Genomic DNA, 20357 nt, shown 5'->3' with positions numbered 1-20357 from the left:
ATTAAAAAATATATATATTCTATAATTTGATGTCAAGTCTCTCTAAACAATTAAATAAAAACAGCTAGTTCCAGCCCAAAAGTGATCCATTTTCAGCATTCGATGAGCCTAGGGCTTCAAATCCCCGTTGACCCTTGAATAAAAAGAAAAAAAGATAAATTTGAGGTTTGTTGAAGAAAGAAGCAAATAAACAGGAGAGTGGTAAATTATTATTAATGTATTTATTATGGCTTAAGTGAAGATGGTGATTGAAAAAGAGGAGGCGGAAGAAGCAAGAAACTCAAAATTTATTAGTTTATATTTTTAAATGAATATAAAATTTTAATTTATATTTTATACAATTCAACTAAGCCTTTATCTCAAAAATTTAGTGTCAGCTATATGGATTCGCTTTCTCCACTCTGAAGATTTTGGGTTAAATCCTTATAAATGTGTAATGCTTCTATGTTATATTGTACTACTCTCCTACAAGTCAATTTAGGTCTACCCATTTTTTTCTTTCTATCCTCTAACTTAATGTGCTCTACTTGTCTAACTGGAGCCTCCGTATGTCTACACTTCACATGACCAAACCACCTCAATCTCTATTCTCTCAACTTATCTTCAATTGACACCACTTCTATATTTTCTCTAATACTCTCATTACGGACTTTATCTAGTTAACAATCACATCATATACCTGATTGAATTGAATCTACTTAAATTAAATTGAATTTAAAATATATAATATTTACTTAGCTAAATTAAAAAAAATATATATTATTTTTAAAATATATTTTAAATTTAAAAATATTTTTTAAATTTTACTTTAAAAAATTTATTTAAAAAAAAAAAGGAACTTTATTCTACCTTCCACAAACCGATGGTAAAAGAATTGAACTGGCGTACCCAATTGGACAATGAGTTTTCCGGCTGAGCATGTTTTCTGAAGGGATTGGACAAGCTAACGCTCCTCCAGAAGGAATCCAATCTCTAATAATATGGGCTTTGTCGAAGTTCGAATAAAGGCTCTTCCCAAACAATAGCCTCAAATGAGGCCCACAGAATTAGCATATGGGCTTCAGAGGGAGCAATTCACTCCATTCGATAGCCTACCCTCATTCCTTTAGCTAATGCCCCAGCTATAAAAATAAAGGCCCATAATTACAGAACTTTAAGGGCTGAGACTCTCTACGAATAAATAAACAAATTAGTAAATAATCATCGTATATTATTTTTTTATTTAAATTTAATTAATTATAAATTTAAAATATAAAATATATGATATAATTTATTTATTAAATATATAAATTTTTAAGTATGATAGATTAAATTTATATAAAAGTTTTACCTAACGCTAATAGCTAACAGCACTATAACATGAGCGAAGCAAGAAAGCAAAAGGTTTAAGAGGAGCATCAAATTTGGCATACGTTCTTTTTTATCCAATAAAGAAAATGCCCATTTTTCTCTTAATAAAACCCCAAATTCTTGAGTTGGGATTACAAACAGCTAAAGCAAGAAACAAAAATTTTGAATGGAGGATAGCTAACAGCAGCACATCTCTTTCTTCGTGGGCAAGCCAATAATTGACAAAATATATTTTGTCTTTTAATGAATAGAGAATAAGTGCTGAAATAGAAAAGAGACTGTAGTGCGAATGAATATCTTTCTTTCCTTCAGCTTCATCATGCGTGGTTTGGTGACCAATGTCAAGTAGTGATGAATCATTTATCCACTCAATTCAGTGAAGAGTGCCACATGTGAGGCACGATATTCAACTTCAACCTCCTCCTTCTCCCTACACACATTTTCCTCAATTTCTTCTCATTATCAAAATATAATTTCATATATATAAAATTAACTTTAGCTCACATTTATTAAATCATTTTTGCTTCTAAAATATGAATGCAATTCTAAAAGTTATATTTAATTATAACAAAAAGTTAAAGTTTTAATTAATTTATTTTTAATAATTTTTAATTAAAATTCTACAATAATTTTGTTAATTAATCATCAAATTAAAGTATATTTTTAATTTTTTTTATAAATGTAATTAATTCCACGTGTTTACATATTATTACTGTTATTAATTAATTACGCTTTGTGTGAATGAAATTACAGAAAAAAAAAAAAGTATTATATTTTTTTAAGTAATTTGTTATAATTTACTTAGTCACCCTAAAAAATTTATGTGCATTTGATTTTTCACATATAATTATTTATATTTATTTTTTATGCTACATATTTTAATTATATATCTTAAAATTCAATTAAAGAATTAATATAAATGATATATAGATGTATAATAAAAAAAAAATTAAGGTCATGTAAAGCATGAACATTAATTTATCTAGCTCGTTGTATAATTTAATTGACAAAATTCTTTTTTTTTTCATTTACTTTATTTAAAATAATAAAAAAGTATTCTTGGGAATAAAGAAACAAAAAGAAAGTTTATCAATAATATATTGGGGCTTAATTTGAGTGTTTAGAATGGTAATTTAAATTTATGGTTGAATTAATTATGCTTTAAATTTGCTATCCATGGTGCAGGCAGAAAAATGTTACTATGATGTCAGTGACGATCTTGCCTGCGGGGCTGTAATACAGATGAGAGATTATAATCATGGAATTGCATTATTTGGTTATAATAACTGAATAATTGAATTAAATAGATAAAATTTAGTTATATTGATAAGTGTATGTTGATTTGGTTTAGCTTTTTATTAATAGTTAAAAGATTTCCAATTTTCTGTTATCAATTCAATCATCTTTGATTTGGTAATTGAATTGATTAAAATAATTAAATATTTATTAATTATAATTTTATTAATAAAATATTTCTATAATTATTATTTTTACAATTTTGTAATAAATTTAAATTATAATTATTATTATTTTATTAATAATAAATCATATTTATTATAGTTTATAAGTAAAAATAATTATGAATATATTTTTATTAATTTAATTTAATTTTATTAATTACATTCCCACATAATTATAAGTATTGTCATATGGAAAAATGCACCCACTTGGCAATCGATAAAGAGGAGATAATAATAAGATAGCAGCGGGGCAGTCGAAAGCTTTAGGAAAAATTTGCACATTGAGGACCACACAGAACCAAAGATGATGAATTTTGAGATTAACGCCAGCTTCTTTCTTCTTACGCGGTAAAGGAATATTGATTTCATTGGACCTGAAATAGAACCATCTCACTTCTTGAGTGTTGCAGCGATCCTACAGGCATCTAGAAAACAATCAGCGAGTATAAAAAAGAGAACTTTTGTATTTTTTGAATTAATAATAAGTCGAATTTATATAAATATTTCGCATTACAATTATATATAGGTCGACTTTCTGATAACATCTTTACTCGCTGGCTCCCTTATCTAAGAAGAGTGTATCTTGTGTATTTCAGGTCTGGCTTTAAGCCAGGGAAGAAACAATAACAAATTAAGTATTGCTTTAATACACTTTAACTTTTCGCGATTAAAGTGACATTACTCAGCTAACTTTATAATACATACGACATTCTTTTCCAAAAAATTATTGTAAAATAATTTCCCCTTCATAATGGAGCCACGATTAGATATCAGTATCTTTCACTTTCAGGATACCGCCCATACTCCATTGTGGTTCCTGTGCGTCTTGTGTCGGTGGTTCTATCAATTGGCTCGTCAGATCAATAGAAAAATTATCAATTGGTTCTATCTATTAAAATTTTAATTAAAAATCTTATAATTTTATATTATTTTTTTAATTCAATAATAGCGTAATAAATTAGGTACAACTAATGAGTTATATATAATAAAAGGTGGCATTCTCTTTCTTTTATCTAAATAATCCTAAAATAAATAAATATTTGAATAATATTTAAACTTGAAATCTTTTCCCTCTCTGTGCTTTAAAAGTAAAATAAGACCAATTAAATTACCTCTGATTAGCCATTATAGTAATTTAGTTTAATTAAGAAAATTTATATTTTATGTTTCATAATTTTCTGCTAAATATAACAGAAGGGGAAAAACATAAGAGCCACCCATTAAATAATTTATATTGAGTGCCTGCCTAAATAATAATGTTAATAATAATAGATTATGGTGAAAGAAGAAAGGAATAATAATAATAAAGAGGTAAAATTAAGAGAATTTTACACTGATCATTTGAGAGTGTGACCAACCGATTTCAATTTGTTTTCGAGTCAGAATTGACAATTTTGATCTATGGGAACGATGGTCCTGAATTGGACCATAGAAGGCCAATTCAATTCTGATTTTGATGGTTTCTGTTCAATTTTAATTTCAATTTAAAAATAATCTTGATTCTAGTTTGATGATGCTTCTGATTTAATTCAAATTGAGTCAATTCAATTGTTGAAAATATTTATTATAATTTTTTTAGAAGGCTGATTTGAATTAAATTAGAGTATAAATTATGATATAGTCCGATTTCAGATTAAGAGACCGCTTCAATGATTTAATTCAAACTGAAAAATCAATTTGAGGCCCAATCTGAATCATGGCCATGACCGCCAATCATCACATAATTACTGTGATTGCACAGTGAGAGCAAGACAATCTATAAATAGTCATCTGCTTGCTATTATGCTTTACCCTTCTCCACACTGAAGCTAGCCATGTCTACAACATTTCTTCTCTTTATCTTAACCATTGGGACCTGTTCCATTCACTCTCTCGCCCAAACATGTCCTCCTCCTCCAAGATGCCCTCCAATTTCACCACCACCTCGTCCTCTTCCTTTCCCTCGAGTCCGCCCCAGGCCACCTCTCTACCCTCCTTCACTGCATCTCATGCCACGCCAACCAAACAACAATCCAGGACCTCTCGCTAATAGAGCTAGAATTCTATTCATCACTCAGGAACTTAAAAGAAACATTACATTTGACCCTAGAAACTACACTGGGACCTGGGTTGGCAACAATTACTGCCTTTTCAGAGGCTTCTTCTGTGACACTGTCCCTGATAGAAACATTACTGGACTAGCAGCTATTGATTTCAATGGTGCTAGATTTGGCGGTATCTTGAACTTCTATCGTTTTGTCATGAATTTGCCAGACATTGCCATCTTCCATGCAAATTCTAACAACTTTAGCGGCCCGATAAATTCAAACCTCAATCAGCTGCGATATTTCTATGAGCTTGACTTGAGTAACAACAAGTTCATAGGAGGATTCCCCAGCAACGTTCTCAGAGCCCAAAAATTAACCTTTGTGGACATTCGGTTCAACAACTATCTGGGTCCTGTCCCTGCTCAGGCATTCAACATTGACACTGACGTTCTTTTCATCAACAATAATCAGTTCAATCGTACGATCCCTGCAAACTTTGGCAACACTCCAGCACTCTATCTCACTTTAGCCAACAACAAGCTCACAGGTTCAATTCCAAGAAGTATTGGCCGAGCCTGGAATACACTAATCGAGGCCCTGTTTTTAGGCAACAGGCTCACCGGATGCCTCCCCTTTGAAATCGGATACTTGCAGAAGGCCACGGTGTTGGATTTTGGGCTCAACTTGTTAACGGGTCCGATCCCACAATCATTTGGGTGCTTGGTGAAATTGCAGTTTCTGAACTTGGCTCATAACATGTTTTATGGGCCAATACCGGAGGTTTTGTGTAGGCTACCAAATGCTTATAATTTTACGCTTACTTTTAACTATTTCACCCAAGTTGGCCCCCAGTGCAGGAGGCTGATAAGGGCAAGGAGACTCAACGTGAACAGAAACTGCATTATGGGGCTTCCTAATCAAAGACTTGCAGCTGACTGTGCCCGGTTTTTTGCAAGGCCTAGGAGTTGTGCTCGTGAGAGTAGTTTTTCTTTTATTCCTTGTACCCTTCCCGCATCTTCCATGAAGATTACTTCTCCTCCAACAGAGGACGAAGCTCCAGCTCCACAGTCCTATAAAGCCCTGAAAATGCCTCCCCATTAATCAATGGCAGGTGCAGAATGGGTTCCATTAATTCATTCATGATGTCTTCAAGTAAGAGATTGTCGTGGAGTAGCAGCGTTATGTTGCATTTCTATGGTGTTTTCCCTAATGTACATATGTCACGCTTAAGGGAGCTTTAATTTTTTTTTCCCTTTTAAATTTTCCTTCTCATTTGTATTATTGTGATCTACTTAATAGCAGGAAATTAGTCGGATTGTTGAGCTTTTGAGATGGAAATAAAAATATCTCTCTCAAATTGATAGGATGATATGAATTGATGGAACTAATACGAAATACTATACAAAAGACATTACATTAATTACAGTTTATCTCTCCATTATCCATTTAATTTGAAAATATGATAATATCTATTAACAAAAGTTCCTTTCATGTCATGATAATATTTTCCCCCTAAATTGTTTATCTTTGTAAATAAAGAAAATATTTCGTTGCCGCTACAATTAGTTGTCCTATCTCACTAATTCTGGTAATAATTCTAACAATAAAAAAATAAATATTTATTTTTAACTTAATCGGTGCATTATCTAGAAATTGCCAAATTGAGCATAAAAAAGGGCATTTATATAGAATTAATTGTTACAAATACATGCATTGTAGTATACAGGAATTGTAAACTTAAAATATTAGATAGAGCTTATATATAAAATAGGTGAAATTTACATATTTGTAATTTAGATATATTAAATAAATAAAAGAAACTTGAATAAATAAGCACTCATTAATTTTTTATTTTTTTAAAAAGACTAACCCCATAAAATAAAATTATAAAATACTTTCAACGCACGTAAAAATAGTATTTTTTCTCACAAAAAAAATATACACTTCCTATAATATTGAGAATAATCCCATATTATTGTGAGAAATTATATATCTATATAAAGTAGGAAGGTATTCTCAAGGGAATGTCATGTAACACTCTACTTGAAAAGTTTACCGCATATCATTTTTCATTAATAAATTTTTTATATTAATTATTATTTAACTATTTTTTATTTCTCTTTTTAACTATTATTGTTATTTATAGTACTAATTTAATATTTATGATTTAAATTATTATTTTCTTTAAAATTTAATTTTTAAAAATTAAGATCTTTTTTATGATTAATTGTAATATTTAAAAATTATTTATATTATTTTTTTATAAATTTATTCATATAAAAATATTATTTACCACACGACACCTCTCCATAGCAATAATAGCAATAATAATAATAATAATAATAATAATAATAATAATAAAATATTACTAATAGCCATCAATTTAAAAAAATAATTAATTTATAATCTCATAATCAATTATCATATAATTTAATCAATATTAAATTATTTCATATCATAAATAAATATTTTTATTGTATTGTTATATTTTCAATTATTTTTATTATAAAATATTTGTTAAAAATATTGAGAGATAAAAAGTGTAGTCCATATAAAAAGTTATAAAAATAAAATATAGAGATTTGACTTATTTATAGCTAGTATGTATTATTTTTTATATTAATAATTTAATATTCTTTTTATTTTACTTTTTAAAATTAATTAATGCTTGTTATTATCATTATTATGGTCAACTTATGATCATTGAATTAAAAATGCCAATTAAATGGGAAATATTTTATTATTATAAAAATTAAATTTAAATGCTTTTATTACTTTTTGGATTAAATAATATTTAATTATAAAATTAAATTTTTATTTAAATAATTTTCATTTATTTGTATATATATATAATATGTCATATGAGATATTTATACATATCAACTACTATTCTCTTACAAATTATTTTTATTTTATCTAATTACTCTCAATTTTTTTTATTTACTTTATTTTTTTATTATTTTTTTCAAAAAATATTAATAATAATTCTCAAATTTTATTTATTTAAATAAATTTAATTAATATTTATTTAATTACTATTTTTTATAATTTTCTTATTTAATATTTCTTAATTTTTTTAATATTTCATTTGATTATAGTTATATATTGAATGTAACTATAACTAATATTTTGATTATCCATATTTATTATCATTAATTTTTAACTGAATTATTTTCAAATTTTAATTAAATATCTAAATTTTATACATAAATTATCTCTCAATTATATTTTTATATAAAAGTAAAATTTTAAAAATAAATTACAAATATGATTATATCTAAAATTTAACAATAAGTAAAGATGATTAAAAAAATTAAAATTATAATATCAAAATTTCAAAATTACGAGATATGTCTTTTGAAAAATATAATATATTTTTAATATTTATTATATTAATAGAAAATAATGATATTTTAAAATTTTATTTTTTATAAAATATATTTATCTTATATTATATATTTATGTAAAACAATAACCGCTTGTATAAAAAAATAATTTTATAAAAAATGTATCAAATTAATAAAAAATTTACACTTTATAAAATTTAAAGATATAATATTTTTAAAAAATAATATAATAAAATGATATTTTTAATTAATAATAATAATGTTATATATTTTCATTATTATTAAAATTAAATAATCCAATTTATTGTGAATAATTTAATATATTTTTTCAATTATATTAATAATAAAAAATATTATATTTATATATATTTTTAAATAATATTATTTTCTCATTAATATAATATTTTTTTGTAATTTAAAAAAATATCTATTTACATAAATTATAAGTTAAAATATAAAATTTTATAAAATTTAAATTATTTTTGAATAAAGTAATTTCATTATATTTTAAACAAAGTAATTATAGAAATTACTTTTTAATATATGTATAAAAAAATTAAATGGATATTTTAATTAATTATACTATAAATTAATTACAAATTTATTATTATAATAGATAAAATTTATTCAAATTAAATTAAATAAAAAAATTTTAATTAAAAATTAATTTAATAATAATAATTTATTTTATTTAAAATATAATTAAAAATTAAATTAAAAAATAAAAATTATAAATTATCTATATATAATATAAATATTATATTAGTGATATATATAGAACAGATACACTTGGTAATTTCTCTCCCACAAAAGGCCTTTTATTTAATGAAGGTAATTGACAGTAGTTTGCGTGTTCAGCAACCGGGCTTCAAAGAAAGTTATAATGTATAAATCCTAGAGTGGGCTAAAATGTTGTCTGTCGGCTAACAGAATCTATTAATGGGCCACCCAAAACAGACTTGGAAAAGTTATATTACCTTGGGCCCGTTTGACGCTAGGCATGTTACACAATACCCCTGATACTGGGTACCTATTTTAGTATTAGATTTGTAGAGTTAAAATTATTTTTTTAAATAAAAGTATTATTTAAAAATTATAAATTTTTTTTAAAAGAATTTATTTTATTATTTTAATATTTTATAACTAAAATTTATAAAATTTAATTTTAAATTATTTTTTAATACTCTCTAATTAATATATTTAAAAAAATAATTTTCTCAATAATAATTTCAAACAGATCCTGAAGTGTCTCACCAAATTGATACTCAATAAATAAGTAAAAATTTCCTTCTTACCTTCAGAATATTACATTAAATTAATAAAAGAGTATTATATTTAATCAATAAATAATTATGATATTGGTTTTAATAAAAATTTAATGTTTAACAAGGACATCTTTTTCGTTCTAATATAAATTGCATAGAGTTAACGCTAAAAAATAGGATTAATAGTGAAAAATAATTGAATCATTTTCATTGATTTAAAATTATGATTCATTTTTAAATTTTTTTAATTATATATATGTATAAACTCAAATATATTCATGATATGTTTTGTTATTTAGGCTTGACTTTTTGAGAGGAGAAGAAGAGAAGGCTTTTGTAAAATAGAATAAAATTAAGTGATAGAGACCACAACATGATGCTGTTGGACCCATTAACACTGCCGCCAAGAAGAAATGGAGATTGGAATCCACTAGCAAAAAGCAACCTTTTTACACATGGACTGAATTATTCTGTAATCAACTGGGGATGAAAATAATATTTTAAATGGGCAACCTTAAGTTGTCTATGTTCATTAATGAATTTGAATTAGAAAATTATTTCCTCTGGCTATGTCAATAATGTTGTTTCAATTCAGTTTTAAAAGAAAATCTCTTAATCTATTGCTTTGCCATTTTTAAAATAAGGATTGAAAGAAAAAAGAAACTGTGATTTGATGTTAATGCTTCTCTATTTATGGCACCATGGTGAGGATCACATCATTGGCAAATGAAATTTTGTTAATGTAAAACCAGGTAGAAACAAGAAATGAAAAATTATAAATTATGATAAGTTTTGCAGCCTTTTATTTACTAATATATTGTTTAAGAAATCTATATTGCTTTTTTTTTTTTTTTGGCAGAGATAAGAATGCATGCTAAATATAGCTAAATGAATTAATTAAAGTAGGTAAATAACAATTAGAGACGATTCTGGAGGTGTTAATCTCTTATATAATTCACTCCTTTGGTTTCTTCTGGTCTTGGCACCTGCTCTTGAGCAGATAGAAAATAAGCACATAGTTCGGCACAGAAACAACCATGAGCAATACGTCCAATATGTCCATCAAATTGATACTTTCATGCCTCTGCATAATCCTCATTTTTCTCGCTGTCAACACCATAGCAATTAGCATCAACAGAGAAACTCTAGAATTTCTCATTGGTAACAGAGGAAGAGGCGAAGCTAAAAGCTGCAAGAATGAAAATCACAAAAACAACAAGATAACCATTCCACTGGAGTGTCCAAAATTGGCAGTTCCTCTACCCCCAACCCCATCTCTATCTCTCAAAACAGGAGTCTTGGTATTTGTTGATCAAAGGTTGGCTGTGGTGTACCCTATCGTCCAAAAGTTCAAGTCTATAATCACCTCAGATCGTCATGGCATTACTAAGACCTGGGTAGGCTCAGATATATGCAGCTACAAAGGTTTCTTCTGCGACAACCCTCCAGACAACAAGTCAGCAATAGCTGTTGCTTCCATAGACTTCAACGGATTCCAACTTGCTGCTCCTACACTCGACGGATTCCTTGATCAGCTTCCTGATATTGCACTCTTTCACGCGAATTCCAACTACTTTTCTGGTACTATCTCCCCAAAAATTGCTAAGCTTCCCTATCTCTACGAGCTTGATATAAGTAACAACCTCTTCTCTGGTTCATTTCCCTCAGCGGTTCTTGGCATGAATGGTCTAACATTCTTGGACATTCGGTTCAATTTCTTTTCTGGGTCAATACCTCCTCAGTTATTTACACAACCATTGGATGCTCTCTTTCTCAATAACAACAATTTCATGACGAGTTTGCCTGACAATTTAGGAAGCAACCATATTCTTTTTCTCACCTTAGCCAACAACAAATTCATTGGCCCACTCCCAAGAAGCATTTTCAAGGCGTTTTCCTATCTAACTGAGGTCCTACTCTTAAACAATCAGCTGACCGGTTGTCTGCCTTATGAGATAGGTCTTCTAAAAGAGGCCATAGTGTTCGATGCTGGCAACAATCAGTTGACTGGTCCATTACCCTTGTCTCTGGCTTGTCTAGAGAAGGTAGAGCAGCTGAATTTTGCTGGTAATCTGTTGTTTGGTATGGTGCCAGAGTTGGTCTGCGAGCTGGAAAATTTGGTCAACCTATCTTTGTCTGATAATTATTTTACAACGGTTGGGCCTTTGTGTAGGATTTTAATTGAGAAAGGACTGCTTGATGTTAGAAACAATTGTATTCCCGACCTTCCCTTCCAAAGATCGGTAGTGGAATGTGCAAATTTCTTTGCACAGCCCAAGTTCTGCCCCAGAATGTGGTCTTATACTTACATTCCTTGTAAAACCCCTTTTATTTCTGGTTCTATGATTCCTGAAATGGCTTCTTCACCTTGACCACTACCTTATTTTCCTCAATATGCACCAGTAATACCACTAAGTATTTCGAATTCTTTAGTTAAGATTTTGTTTGCATGTTTAGTCATTCTTTTCACTTGCATTCAATTTATGGAAAAGTTTTGCAATTCCATGCTCAAGTTAGAGAAAATTGCATGGAAAATTTTAATGTACCTTTCTCTTTGAATGAGTATTTGCATGTACGTCGACGTGTATGAAAACAATATATTGTATTCAAATTTTCATTTGTTCAATCTTTATTAGTAGTTGAAATATTCAGTATAAGGTGCAACATGTGATTTATGCAAATACAGGATCCACCTAACCTTCTTATCTATGGCATAATCGGCCAATTAGGTTCAGTGCTGCATTTCCATTTTTCTAGGGGAAAGATAATGCGAGCTGTGGCAAATGATGGGGAATCAATATGCATACAATCGGTAAAAAAAGGTTCTTTTTAGAGGATATGGTCCCCAACTTTGTCCGCAATGAGAGTGGGAATGAGGGCAACTACTTTGTGTTGACCATTTTACCACTGGCTACTGCAAGTTACTTTCAGTGGAACGCTACCACAAGCCATTCCAAAACCCAAATGATGATTTGTCTTGAGACCTTGAAGGTCCCATTTAAGTTTGGGAGAGCTAGAAGAGTACTGAGCTAACCCGGTCCAGCTCAAAAGAAGTGCATTCAAAGAATAGGATATGATTAAAAAGTTTGATGCATTATGCATCATGCACCAGCCTTGTCAGGGGTCACTAGTGGCGTTGATTTTATTATGTATTTAATGGTAATGGAGTAGTGCTGATGCTAAGTGGGTTGAAGTTTCTGTGTTTCACGATGAGCTTTGAGGATGTTTCATTGGATTATGCCATTCGGGTTTGGGTTTTAATAAGCAGCTTCCTGAAATAAGAATGTAAAGAATTCCATATGCTGTTATATTTTATGCAGTGTTATTTTTCATTTTTTAAATCTAGTATCGTCATCCTCATCCTCATGGCCAACTTGCCTTCACTCGTATTGACCTTCAATTTAATCAAATGCTTAATTAAAATGTGATTAGATAAATAAATAAGCCATTCTCTAGGGAATCTGTCTGATATATAGCTGCTGCATGATCATCCAAAGTCCTGAATCCTGAAACTTGAAAACCTGTCAGCGGAAGGAACGGACCAGACCATATATGCATGGCCCCCATGTATAGACCATAATCATAATGAGATGGAAAGTAGGAGAATCCACAGAGCACAGCTTTAGTAATACATTACTACTAGAAGGAGCATGATGTTAGCCTTACGTGTCACATTAATTGTATAGAATATTATTTATTACTCTTCATTCTTTCATTGTAATTATTTTTAATAATTAAAAAAAAAAAGAAATATCTTTTTATGGTATAGCTTCAAAAATATTATCATTTGTAAGATTAAAAAGAAGAGCTCTCACTTACAATTTGTGCGGATTGGGCACATGAGGCTCTCCAATAATCAAGGTTGGGCCTGGGCCCCGAGACCTAGTATCATAACTATTAATCCAAACCCAAAATGAAGGGATCGCCTATGCCCTGCGGCTCTGCCCCAATTGCGAAGATCCAACCAATAGGTACCCGTTTCAAACCCTTTTACGCTCCACATCGGGTTTTATTTATTTATTTAATGTCATTTACTATATATTTAATGTATATGAGATATACGGTCGAATACTCGAATTCAGATTATTAAAAACCGTGACAAAAATTTTAAATTTTAAGATAATAAATAAAAATAATATTATAATTTCATTTCAAATATTAATTTTATTAAAAAAAAAAGGGAGAGGTAGAGTAATAATACTTATTTGTGAATTTTATTTATTCATTTCAATTTATTAAAGTTCAAATCATACTTAAAAAAAATACTAATATGTAAAAATATAAAAATATATTCTTAATTTAATGTAATATTTAAAGTTAGATATATACAATAATACGAAATGTGAGTATTTTAGCCTAGTTGTAAATTTTGTATTATCACTTTTTTGAGGTCTAAAATTTAAGTCTTAATAAAATTACTAACATAATTATTTATTTTTTTGAAGGGTAATAAATGTTAGATATCCGTTACTTATTCGATTAAACCAATTAGGGTGTCCGTTAGTTTGATAAATTTAAAAGGCAGATATTTAAAGTGTTAAATTTAAACTGTATTCAAACTCATGACAGCAGTATAATTTTTCACACTTAAACATGCTTAAATTTATTTAAAATTTACCCAAACATGTACTAATTAATATGATTCAAACGAATTGAACACGTGTCAAAAGCTCGTGTATCATGCCTAGGTTTGAGACTGAATGTTGGATGAATCACATTCACCTTAACAGTATCCTCCCTCAATTTTAAATCATAAAATCAATAAAATAAATAACGCGGCGATGTTGACAAGGCTTATCTCAGTAGCATTTGAGGCTGAAAGTTTGCTTATGCAACTTCAGCCTTTGGGCCGGCCCTACCTTAAGAAGAATACTGTGCTAGTGTGCCGTGCGTAATTTAGGAATCATTTTCTGCCATAAATTTCAGGAGATTCGCCCCAACTAATCTAATGATCACGAGTTTGCAAGTGATTAGGTTCCTTGGAAATCAATAAAATAAACAGCCGCAATAAGGATAACTGGCGTTTGCTCTCCCTGTATGTCACGGGAGCCTTTATCTAATAATATTACTCCGTGGTGGAACAGTGCCTAACCTACGGTCATTGTAAGTGGGATGGCGCATATGCCCATCTCATGGAATAACGCTTATATCATTTTTACTCCAAAATTTTTTTTTTTTTTTTTTTTTTACTGTGATTTAGCATTACAAGGCCTTACGGACATTAGCAATACAAACTCTAGTCAATGGGCAGCTTCATTACAATTTCTCTCCACATAAATAAGGAGATATAATGAAAAGAGGGCCTTAAAAGATCAATAGAATGCAGGACAGCTTGAATTTCCCATGGTGGAGACATAGAAACCTTGTTGATAGCTTGAATAAGAATAGAGGAGTCGGATTCTATTAAGATGGAATTCTAACCACGAGCTCTTGCTTAAAGGATGGCTTCCTCAACAGTTTTTGCTTCGCCTATCAACAGGGGTGGAAGCTGCACATGATTTAGCTACTCAATCTATAACTCTCCCTACTGTTCTCTCTCACCACTACTGCAATAGATGAGTCCAGCCTATCTCTTTTCCAGCTAGCATCACAGTTTAATTAGCTTAAGAAAGCCTTCTGGCGGGGAATGCCATCTGGATATAGAATTCTCTCATACCTCTATATGTTCTATGGGATGGACTTATAAACTTAACGTCTTCCATATAATGATATTCAAGTATTTATAATGATAGTTTAGTTAATTATTAAGGTTCACTTTAGAATTTCATTGAGCGCGGGCGAAAGATTCTCCACAGCGGGTTAGAAAAACACCAAAATGGGGTGTTGCGTAGTTATGACCCTGATCATCCAGCCCAATAACATTTTCGATAAAAGCACTCAATCCTTAACAGTTTGCATGGACCACCCTCCATCAGCAAATACAACTAAAAAAGAAAGCCGAAGGAGAGAACGTTTTTAATTTAATGAAATCATTATTTTTTTTTTAATGCGGGCATAGTTCAGGCCGTGGTTTGATCCAATCTAAATAGAATTATTGGGTTTTGATTCTTTATAGTTTCATTTCTGATAGGAATTTAGGTAGACGTTCAAGGTTTGATCTGATTTCTATTTCAATTCAGTTTAATTGTGATTAGAGTCTCATAATACATCATGTGGCACTTGCAAATTAGGTTACATCACCTTGTGTTCAATCTGGGTCAAATTAAATGACTAATCCTAGCTAATTTTTTTCAAAAAAAAAAAAAAAAAAAGACTAGGCCTAATCTCAAGAGATGCTGGTTCTATACGGATTCAAAACTATAAAGCGATCAATCAAGAGTATCATGCTCAAATTTAATCGATTCCAACCCTATTCCAACCTAGCCCATCGCCTTGTTTATTCGTATATGAACCACAAAAAATTCCCCCCACTCCACTTTTTCTTGAAAAATATTTTTGTCATGAAGAATAGGGAATAAGTAAGCCATTAGCTAACCTAATTAATAATGATGATAGTAAAGTGCCTTCCTTCGATAACAGGCAATGGCAAGAATTTTAGGTGAGGTCTACAATAAGAATGTGTACGCGTACCTTTCACTCTGAACCGTCAAATGCCAAATTACCTATTAGCCTCAAAGATTAATCAATAAATCCATCTTCCTTAAGCAATCAAATGGTAATCATCAAATACCAGTCACTCACTATCTGTAAACTCACATGCCACCGACCATTTTCAGGGTAAAAGCAATCTGCGCGTGGTGAATCACACGGAACTTGCAACTTAAGGCAAAAAGGATCCCCATTCTCCAAGGCTAGCCTGTTCCATGCACTGTCATTGATCAAGGAACCAATTAAATTTGATTAGCCTAAACTTTACCGAATGTGTACACGAAATGTTAAGCGAGGGCATTTGTTGGCTTTGCCTCGTTAGTTGTTAAAGAGGTGATCATTTGCTTGGTGGGAGACAACCCCAGCTGCCAAATTTAAAGAGGATGGTAACCGTTCATCAAATTACTATATTTTTTACACATCAAACTATATAGTTTTAGCCCTCCTTTCCTCTCTAGCTTCACGTGATTCTGACCATGCAGTCCCGACAGCTGCTTCTCAGTTCTTACATGCTTTGTCACGAAGCGCTCGCTCGTCGCTCCATTATCACCTTTTGTTTTTTCTTTTTTCCTCGCTCGAGTTCTAGGGTCTTGCTCTTGCCTATGGGGAATGAAATGGACCAATCAACCCTATTCTGTTGAACAAGAGAACAACAGAAACAGAGTGAGACTGTAAGAGAGAGACGGACAGGCGTTTCCTTGAGTTTCACCATTTCACCCACGCCAACTATTTGTGAAAATGCTTCATTTTCTCCTTTCAAATGGTTTTCTTCTACTGTCGTTAATCACTATGGTAGCGGCTTCTAGCTCTCCTGCTTCAGCAGTGAACTTACTACAGCCATCTGATGCCTCTGCACTTCTAGACTTCAAATCTAAAGCTGATTTGAACGACAATCTTCCGTATTCTCAAAATACAAGCTTCCATTTCTGTCAATGGAAAGGAGTGAAATGCTTCCAGCAAAAAGTGGTGCACCTAGTTCTCCAAGGCCTAGATCTTGGCGGTGTTTTCCTCCCCAACACTTTGACTCGCCTTGACCAGCTTCGTGTGCTCAGTCTCCAGAACAACTCGCTAAACGGACCCATTCCGGATTTGTCCAAGCTCCTCAATCTCAAATCCCTCTTTCTCGATCATAACTCCTTTACAGGTTCTTTTCCTCCTTCAATCCATTCCCTTCATAGACTCCGTACTATTGATCTCTCCCACAACAATCTAACTGGAAAAATACCCACCTGGCTAACCTATCTGGACGGCTTGTACTACCTGCATCTCGACTGGAACAGGTTCAATGGCACCATACCTCCATTAAACCAGTCATCTCTCCGGACATTCAATATTTCATATAACAACTTCAGTGGTGCAATCCCAGTTACCCCCACATTACTTCGTTTTGAACTCTCTTCATTTTTATCAAACCCAAATCTTTGTGGAGAGATTATAAACAAAGAATGCCATCCCAGTCCCCCATTTTTCGGCCCATCATCGTCTTCACAACCGGTATCGCCACCGCCTGCGGTTGCACTAGGCCAAAGTGAAGAATTGCATGGCGTTGACTTGTCTGAACCAAGCACCAAAACCAAGCACAAGAGAACCGCAGTGATAATTGGATTCTCATCAGGAGTAGTAGTTTTAATTGGTTCGCTTATTTGCTTTGTGACGGCTGTGAGGAAACAGAGAAACCAAAAGCCATCAACAGCTGTCATTGCGTCTGATGGAGCCGCCGCCGCCGCTGCAGAAGCTGCGGCAGTGATGCAAATAGACCTGCAAGAAAATGAGTTGGAAGAGAAGGTGAAGAGGGTGCAAGGGATGCATGTCGGCAAGAGTGGGAGTTTGGTATTCTGCGCGGGTGAGGCACAGCTTTACACGCTGGATCAGCTGATGAGAGCTTCGGCTGAGTTGCTGGGGAGAGGCACCATGGGGACCACTTACAAGGCCGTGTTAGATAACCGTCTGATTGTTTGCGTGAAGAGGCTCGATGCTGGTAAATTAGCGGGCACGAGCAAAGATGTTTTTGAGCGGCACATGGAATCAGTGGGTGGACTCAGGCATCCAAATTTGGTTCCGCTCAGGGCATATTTTCAAGCTAGGGAAGAAAGGCTTCTAATCTATGATTACCAGCCCAACGGTAGCCTTTTCTCTCTCATTCACGGTAAGCTATTTTTTCTCCTCTATATCTGTTACTATCTAACTCAGTGAGCGAGTTTAACTAGAATCTATTAACTCACTGAGGCCAGCCCGGATCGTTCGACGTCGCTTACCGTAATATTAACAGTGGTTAATATAATATGATGACAATTACATAAATTCATATAATAATATGTCGTCATTTGCGTTTGATGTTACTTAATTTGTCAGTATCTTAATTTTCCGCCAACACCGAGAAGCAAGAATCTCGCTGTTGACGACATTGGGAATTGGCTTTAATTTCCCGATCACTCAATTAAGAAGTGAGCACAACCTTTTTGAGCGCGTGTAATGCACTGCCTGAGAGAATTCCATTTCTTATGGAGAAAAAGTACTAACTAATAAGACGTGGATCCGACGGCGATTGCTTGATTTCTCGGGCATCGCGGATCCTGCGGTAAGCGTATATCCAAAAGGGCCCACCTGCAGTCTTATCTGTAATAATACGTGTGGTGAGTTTACTGGCCCAGTGATGAGCTCACTCGCAGATAATTGTCTGCTGATGGTAGGATTTGGAAGGGCCCCATTCGTGGTGGGACCCGCAAATTACACATTCACCTGAATTGACCTGCAGGTCAGAATCTTAATCAACGGCTTGGATTTTGCGGGACGTAATATGTTTGAACGGCTTAGATTTTTACCCACTGTCGCAGAAAATCCTTAATCCTTGTGAATTTTTGTATTGGCATGTGCAGGCTCAAAATCCACAAGAGCGAAACCACTCCACTGGACCTCGTGCTTAAAGATAGCAGAGGACGTAGCCCAAGGGCTCTCCTACATCCACCAAGCATGGAGGCTCGTCCACGGCAATCTCAAGTCCTCTAATGTACTTCTCGGCCCCGATTTCGAGGCATGTATTGGGGACTACTGCCTTGCCGTTCTCGTCACTTCACTACCGGAGGATGACCCGGCGGCCACGGCGTACAAAGCTCCAGAAATTTGCAATTCAAATCACCAACCGACCTCTAAATCTGATGTGTTTTCATTTGGAGTTCTGTTGCTTGAGCTTTTAACAGGGAAGCCTCCATCCCAGCTCCCTTTTTTAGCGCCGAATGAAATGGTGAATTGGGTTAGGTCCACGAGGGATGATGATGGCGGAGAAGACAATAGGCTGGAGATGCTTCTTGAAGTAGCTATAGCTTGTAGCTTGACCTCGCCGGAGCAGAGGCCCACTATGTGGCAGGTGTTGAAAATGTTACAGGAGATCAAAGAGAGTGTATTAATGGAGGACAGTGAGTTGGACCAGCATATTGACATGTCCTAGTAATATTACATTGTACCACAACTATTACTAATGCATAGAGTAAAGGAGTAGATATAAATGCGATGCCGCCTTTTTCGTCGCTTCTCAGCTACATTATTTGTGGTGTTGGAGTTGGATACTGACATAATTCTTGCCTATCTACCTGCTTAAATTTGTTTACTACTCATGAAAGAAACTGAAATTAGCATATCCACTGGATAGCCTGAAAATGAAGACGTGGAGTTTCATATCCAGATGAGCTTAGTCTGTTGCATGACCCCTTCAACTGGTAGACTGGTAATTAGAAGTTCTTGATTCTGTTGTGAGTGAAGGAGACTGCAGGATTTAAATCTTGACGTGAAATAGATAATTATCGAACCATTTAGAAGCATGGACTGGCCGTATATTGTTTTTTTTTTTTTTTAAATTTGGGCTTGACTGAGATTTAAAGTTTATTATCGCCAACGCTATATTTGTTCAATGTTTGCGAATTGGCAATATTTAAAGCTACAATGAGATGGTGACAATCATCAAGAGTCATGCATGCATCGTTGTCCTGCCAATTAATTGCCAATGACCTTCCTGAAAGCTGTAATAGCCCATGAGGTCCTTGGCTGCAATAATACCCTTCTCACTTAAAAATCAGATCCAACAATATAAACTTTCATATAGGCAGTACGGCAAGACAGAAAGAGTATGCATCCAACAGATTTTAGTTAGTAGGATTGAATAATTCCACCCGATGATGCTGATATTTACTGTTCAAACAAGAAACGTAATGGCTTCATCATGCTTCATGCTAGTCTCTGCAGTATTGTAGCACTAGCGTTTTAATTGTGGGCCTGAAAAAAGGTTCATTTCTTTCCCTTGTTATTTATACCTAACGCAGATATGTA

General features: G+C 32.4%; 3 protein-coding genes across 3 annotated transcripts; all 3 read left to right on the top strand.

The window, feature by feature from the left end:
• The first annotated feature begins 4619 nt into the window (after positions 1–4619).
• Positions 4620–6239, top strand: LOC110663659 (uncharacterized protein At4g06744-like). The gene has a single exon (XM_021823048.2). It carries the CDS (start codon positions 4625–4627, stop codon positions 5936–5938), a length of 1314 nt encoding a protein of 437 aa, XP_021678740.2. The 5' UTR covers positions 4620–4624; the 3' UTR covers positions 5939–6239.
• Positions 6240–10455: 4216 nt separating this feature from the next.
• LOC110663660 (uncharacterized protein At4g06744) lies at positions 10456–12066 on the top strand. The gene has a single exon (XM_021823049.2). It carries the CDS (start codon positions 10487–10489, stop codon positions 11819–11821), a length of 1335 nt encoding a protein of 444 aa, XP_021678741.2. The 5' UTR covers positions 10456–10486; the 3' UTR covers positions 11822–12066.
• Positions 12067–16313: 4247 nt separating this feature from the next.
• Positions 16314–19573, top strand: LOC110663686 (probable inactive receptor kinase At5g67200). The gene is made up of 2 exons (XM_021823072.2): positions 16314–18183; positions 18914–19573. The coding sequence occupies exons 1-2, from the start codon at positions 16776–16778 to the stop codon at positions 19480–19482; spliced, it is 1977 nt and encodes a 658-aa protein (XP_021678764.1). The 5' UTR covers positions 16314–16775; the 3' UTR covers positions 19483–19573.
• The last annotated feature ends 784 nt before the right edge of the window (positions 19574–20357 follow it).

This window comes from Hevea brasiliensis, chromosome 12 (assembly GCF_030052815.1).
Source record: "Hevea brasiliensis isolate MT/VB/25A 57/8 chromosome 12, ASM3005281v1, whole genome shotgun sequence".
NCBI lineage: Eukaryota > Viridiplantae > Streptophyta > Magnoliopsida > Malpighiales > Euphorbiaceae > Hevea > Hevea brasiliensis.
The sequence above is the reverse complement of the archived record's forward strand: the minus strand, read 5'-3'. Positions and strand labels throughout refer to the sequence as shown.

Excerpts from the sequence above, each read along its gene's own strand:
- LOC110663659 (XM_021823048.2), top strand. The coding sequence starts at position 4,625 with ATGTCTACAACATTTCTTCTCTTTATCTTAACCATTGGGACCTGTTCC.
- LOC110663660 (XM_021823049.2), top strand. The coding sequence starts at position 10,487 with ATGAGCAATACGTCCAATATGTCCATCAAATTGATACTTTCATGCCTC.
- LOC110663686 (XM_021823072.2), top strand. The coding sequence starts at position 16,776 with ATGCTTCATTTTCTCCTTTCAAATGGTTTTCTTCTACTGTCGTTAATC. Across the intron at positions 18,184-18,913 it reads CCTTTTCTCTCTCATTCACG|GCTCAAAATCCACAAGAGCG; the intron begins GTAAGCTATTTT and ends TGGCATGTGCAG.